Here is a 5,519-nt window from a genome sequence, read left to right on the forward strand (position 1 = left end):
TTGGCAGACCGTCATTCCTTTCATCCAACCAAAAAGCAGTAGATCTTAGCATAGTCATGCAACCCACTTTTGAAAGATCTCATACAAGCTCACAATCAAAGGTTCGGCAAAAAAAGCGGAAAGTATCGTCGGGTCCAACCAATACTCTAAGGAGGTACGAAACACCAGATGGGAGGATTTTATATGGTGCCATATGCGATTTCAGGAACGCTCCACTTAACACCAACAACTCTCTGGGACTAGCTGACCATATTTTCAAAGATAGTGTCCACAAGCACCTACCCTCTCTGGTAATTACATTCTCAAACCTGAACCCATATGGGAGCCTATTCGTGAGCGAAGAATGGAATTAGAGGTATTTTGTCGCTAGCATAGCCTCCATGTCAAGAGAACACGCTCAGCGGAGCTTGTTATAGGACTAGAAGTGAATGATGTAAGCGTATTACATAGGCTACAGCGAGAAGTTATATAGATGGAGCGTAAGCTACACAGGTTTCACAAGGTTGAGGCCGCAAAAAGACATGCTATTGCAAAAGATTTTGATGTCGAAAATATTTTAGCGGATCCCATGCTTATATCCGACCCGGACCTATCTGACTTTATTAAATCAAGCGATGATGACTTTCAGAGGTACATACCCGATTGTCTAATGCATGACGGCGTTTCTAGGTGTTATATGGAATACGACAGATGACGAGGGATGTAGTCCGATGTTCGTGAAGGTAGCAAGAAAAAGTTTTATCATTATAATCTCTACTTTAACATTTTGCCCCCTATTTGGATATTAATGATGCCTGTTAAAGATCCTTGTACTAGTTATAACATATTGTAACATACACCTAATTGGTTGTAACTCATTCTGTATGCTTCGTTATGAATATTTGTTGCATTATAAAACTTAGTTTTAACAAACGGAATTAGCTGTCCCTTTCTACTATCATTTTCTTCTGCGAAACTATTACCTTATTATGGTCGTGTGGTTACTTGATCATAATTCAATTAGGAAGATTTTTGTAACACCTATTGAAGTGCCTATAATACATCATGTCAATGGTGTGAACCGTTCGTTCTGAAAATGTAATCCATATGTAGTGAATTATGTAAATTTTTTGGTGACTAAATGGCACATAATAATTCAGCAAGGCATCGTAACAAAATAATAACAATTTGTTAAGGCCGATTGCTATATGATACATCTAGCCATTCTAAGTGCCATCCATGCCAATAAAGATGTTATTTATGATTGCAGCTGAATGTTGGACAATGGTATATATATCATGACAGTCATTTGTTATGGTATTCTATGAAAAATATCATAATCATAAAGAAGCACGTTCAATCGTATTATAAAAATGTTACTCTAATTTTCAGTCAACTTTATAATTTCTTAACAACTTTATACAACCCATTATAGAACAATTGATGACTACTAACAATGAAAATTAGTACAATTGTATCCCACTTGTCTAAGTTTGAACAGAGTGAAACATTGAAGGTGCCTGTACAGGTACATGAATAACTTGCAATAACTTATTAACTGCTTGTAACATAGATATGGAGCATTTCCAACCAGGCCGACATGGAGGTCCAATAGCAAATATTCGTTGAAAAACACCACAAATCTCGTTCAAGACAACTAATGTATGAAAATAAAAAAAAATCTAGTGAGTTACAGTCAACATGCATGAATTCATTTCGAGATTGTAGATTAAAAGAAACTGACAATAGGGAAGCGATTGAAACTGAGCAATATCTTCAACAGAGAAGTACTAAAATCAATAAATAAGGTCAACTTGGTGAATGAATAATTGGAACTCAATAGTTTGGTCAACCACTTAATGTGTTGTTGAAAAATTAGAGATACACATCATTCATCAATCTGTCTCTGAAGGGAGGCGACGTCAACAGTTAGTCGCAATCCCTGGGTGTTATTTCTTTCCTGAAATGTGTAACGATGGCAAATCAGCCAATACATCTAATGGAACAGATGGTTAATAATATACGATGTCCAAGTATCCAATTAACAACACTACATAAATATGTGATGTAACGCTAAAAGTTTGTCACCTGCGGTGATGGTGAAAATACATGATATGCATCAATATCACAGTGTGTTGAAATTGCCGCATGCTCCTACATTATATAATATAACTATTCAACTGTTAACAAATCATTACCAGTGCCTATATTGCTCACTTCAAAAGCTAAATTGGACTAGACATTATAAAAAAAATTGATATATCAGACCATTAAGATATCTCTGACAGAGTTATGCTTGGAAAAAATAGAAAATTTGGGAGGCATCCATTCTGTAGGGACTATTGCAGGAGGCCCCTAATTAGACAAACGGTGCACCTTCGAATAATACAAAACAATTGGTAATAGAAGCGAGCATACGTTAACTACATAATATACATGCTTTGAATCGTTCAGGTGCCCACCATTACAATAAGCAGAAAAGTAGTTGTACATTACGAACAACAAAATCTTTATTTTTCCTACTAAATGTATGCATACTATTTCATTTTTCTCGATTTCGGGAGTAATAACATTTGGAGGGCCATTCACTGACTGGATCCTTGAATGCGTCTATGAGTTTTGAAGGGCCAAATAATTGTATAAGACAGACAAAATAGATATATCAGGAGGGATGACAGGTGTAATAAAATTATCACATAATATAACATCAATGTAACTAATTATGCTATTAGAAACATCTAAATAAAATCTAAAGCCATGACCATTTTATATTAATCGAAACTAAGTCAGTAGATGAACTGCATCCCATAAACATGTGTTCATCAAAGTCAACCGATGTCGGCTCCGATTCTGAAATCTGTATTATTGACACGACAATAATGCCACTTTATAGTGAATGGTACCTAAACTTGAGTTAACAGCAATATAATAAGAATGTTTTAGCATAAATGTTTACCATCATAAAAAATGGATCCATACCGTAGTCTGTGTAGTTCTTGACAATCTAGATTTTCTTTTTACTCTGTCATATTTATCAACCGAACTTCACATCACTCTACTTCTCTTCCCACCGATTCATTTTTTAATGCCTCTTGCGACTACTGCCTCTCCCATTTCATTTACAATTTCAATTTTATCACGTTCCTTCACATTCAGATTTTTATGATTTTACTAAGGTTGCTCTTTGTTTTTTGAGAGGAGGAGCTCAACTCTCTTTGCCAAATCGGATATGACGCTGATTACTACTTTGCTGGTGTCCTCCGACATTGCTGCTCGAGCTGCGACCTTAATCATGGCTGGAGCGAGCTTCCGATAATGAGTTGAAATCATTACTTTTGGATCAGCCACAATTTCTCATCCTCGCTGATCAAAACATTCTCCAACCCGAGTTCTTTTTGTCCATCGCCTCTTAACGTATTCAGGAGGAATTGTTTTTATGCCTACGGTATCAAACATCTTCAACTCGTGCCCATACAAAATTCATTCATTCTCATATTTTTTGCAACTACAACGTACACTTAGATCATTCCGATTGAATACCACTATTCTTTCAGGTCCTCCATCATACCTCATGACCGCAAACTCCACAAACATCCCTGCATCTTGTTGTCTCAATATAACTATATTTGTTGACTCGCCATATTCATTTTGGAATGCACCAAATACGATTGATGAATACGTCTTTGCTACATGCACAAGTATAGATGTTTGCCTCAACCCAATCATAGGGAGCTATTGCCTCATTTTATATTCTGCGATGAGTTCATTACATCTCTTATTATCAACCACCCAATTGAAATGTCTAAAGAACTGCACAAGGTCGTGATCCAGTTTCAAATGATTTTAATTACTGTATTTAGGCTTTCACTAAATTGGGTGTTTCGCATTCCCGCGGTCCATCCTTCTTTCATCATGTACCTAGCCCATTTATCACGAATTCGATACAGCCCGGAGAGCCATTCATTATTTTCAATATTGTGTTTTTTTACCATCGCCTCTCACATCCTGTTGAATTGTTCCACTTCTTCAATCTCATACATGCAGGCACCAAACATGTATGGAAGGTCACTATTTTCCTTGTAGTGATTGCCAAGATATTTCATAAAATTACGTCTTATGTGAAACGTACATAGACCGTGAAACGTTTCGGACATGACAAGTGAAAGAGCGGCTGCCATGGTGTGATCTTGGTCGGTTAGTATGGTACTTGGATGTTTTTCGGACATTGCTTCTAGAAATGTACCAAACAACTATTTGAAAGAATCTATCGTCTCATCATATATAAGGACAGTACCGAATATCACAATTTGCTTATATTGGTTAAAACCCACAAATACTCCAAGTGGTCGGTATTCTTTATTTGTTTTGTAGATTGTGTCAAATGTGATTACGTCTCCAAAAAAGTTGTAGTCAATTAACATTCCTGTATCAGCCCACAAGATATTCGTTGTCTGCTCTTCACAGTCTAGCTGTACGACATGAAAAAAAGAAGGATTCTCAAGTGTTTGCTCTTGAAAATAATTCAACATGCTACCTACTTCTCCATATTTCAAGCTCATTTCCCGCCTTGTTCGAAGATATCGTTTAAGATCATCCCGAGTATATCCCACATTACCCATCCCACCTGCCTCCTTTCCCATAAGCTCATGGCTCTGTTTCAATGAAAACCCAGCATCCTCGCTTATTTCAATTTGGAATCTTTGAGTCTCACTCACTTTTCTTTGTGATGGCATCATGTGCGAACATTGAGCAATGTGCAACTCATAGTTATGCTCTAAGACAAGGTCATGCACACGGTATTTCATTGTCCCTCTAAACAACACGATAACCATTTTAACTCCATACCCTATTTTCGTTGGCGCTCGTGTCCTCTTTGGCATCACATCACCTTCGTACTTGCGCTTCACACCTTTCTTGCAGCAACTATATCTTCTAGACGTGGTCACACTGTCTTTGTCTTTATTCAGATAGTTTTTGCTTACACTAAAACTCATTTTTAAGGCATATTTGTTGTAAAACTTGTACGCATCCTCGTCACTGTTGAACTCCATTCCTAACTCAGGGGTCTCATCTTCTACCAATTTGCTGCAATCCATTACTTCTGCTCATGCCAATTATGCATCAAACACCTTAATTTGCAACACTTCATGAATAGTATGTATATAAACGACAACGTAAATGTATATTACCATTCATAATGTGTTATGAATTACACATTACTCGTATACCAAATCCTATTATTACTCTTTTCACTATGATTAATGATTCACATCACCTTACTTTTACTCTAAAACAACGGCATTATCTATGTACAAATACAACTCCATGTACACTAAGTTATATGGACTGTAATGTATTGGTCACACGATGTAAGTCTATTTTAACTGTATGTATATCCACGCTGCTGATTATATTTCGGTTCTAGGTTCTTTAGTTTACTGGATCTTATTGTAGATACCAAATTTTTATTTTTAGTATTTATTATTTGCTATTTATTTTTATTTTATAGTTAATGTTTCATTTTGTTCATATTTATGAGT

At 36.2% G+C, this 5,519-nt stretch overlaps 1 protein-coding gene across 1 annotated transcript; it reads right to left on the reverse strand.

The window, feature by feature from the left end:
• Positions 1 to 1,867: 1,867 nt before the first annotated feature.
• On the reverse strand, positions 1,868 to 5,075 carry LOC113724329 (protein FAR1-RELATED SEQUENCE 5-like). The gene is made up of 4 exons (XM_027247237.1): positions 4,274 to 5,075; positions 3,520 to 3,665; positions 2,068 to 2,133; positions 1,868 to 1,939 (listed from the first exon to the last, which is right to left on the reverse strand). The coding sequence occupies exons 1-4, from the start codon at positions 5,073 to 5,075 to the stop codon at positions 1,868 to 1,870; spliced, it is 1,086 nt and encodes a 361-aa protein (XP_027103038.1).
• Positions 5,076 to 5,519: the final 444 nt, after the last annotated feature.

The sequence above is a fragment of the Coffea arabica genome, chromosome 2c (genome assembly GCF_036785885.1).
Source record: "Coffea arabica cultivar ET-39 chromosome 2c, Coffea Arabica ET-39 HiFi, whole genome shotgun sequence".
Taxonomy (NCBI): Eukaryota; Viridiplantae; Streptophyta; class Magnoliopsida; order Gentianales; family Rubiaceae; genus Coffea; species Coffea arabica.

Coding starts and splice junctions, on each gene's coding strand:
- LOC113724329 (XM_027247237.1), bottom strand. CDS start 5,075: ATGGATTGCAGCAAATTGGTAGAAGATGAGACCCCTGAGTTAGGAATG. Junction 3,666..4,273: donor TAAGCAAATTGTGATATTCG/GTACTGTCCTTA, acceptor TTGTGCATGTAG/CAAAGACGTATTCATCAATC. Junction 2,134..3,519: donor GAGGACCTGAAAGAATAGTG/GTATTCAATCGG, acceptor TATATAATGTAG/GAGCATGCGGCAATTTCAAC.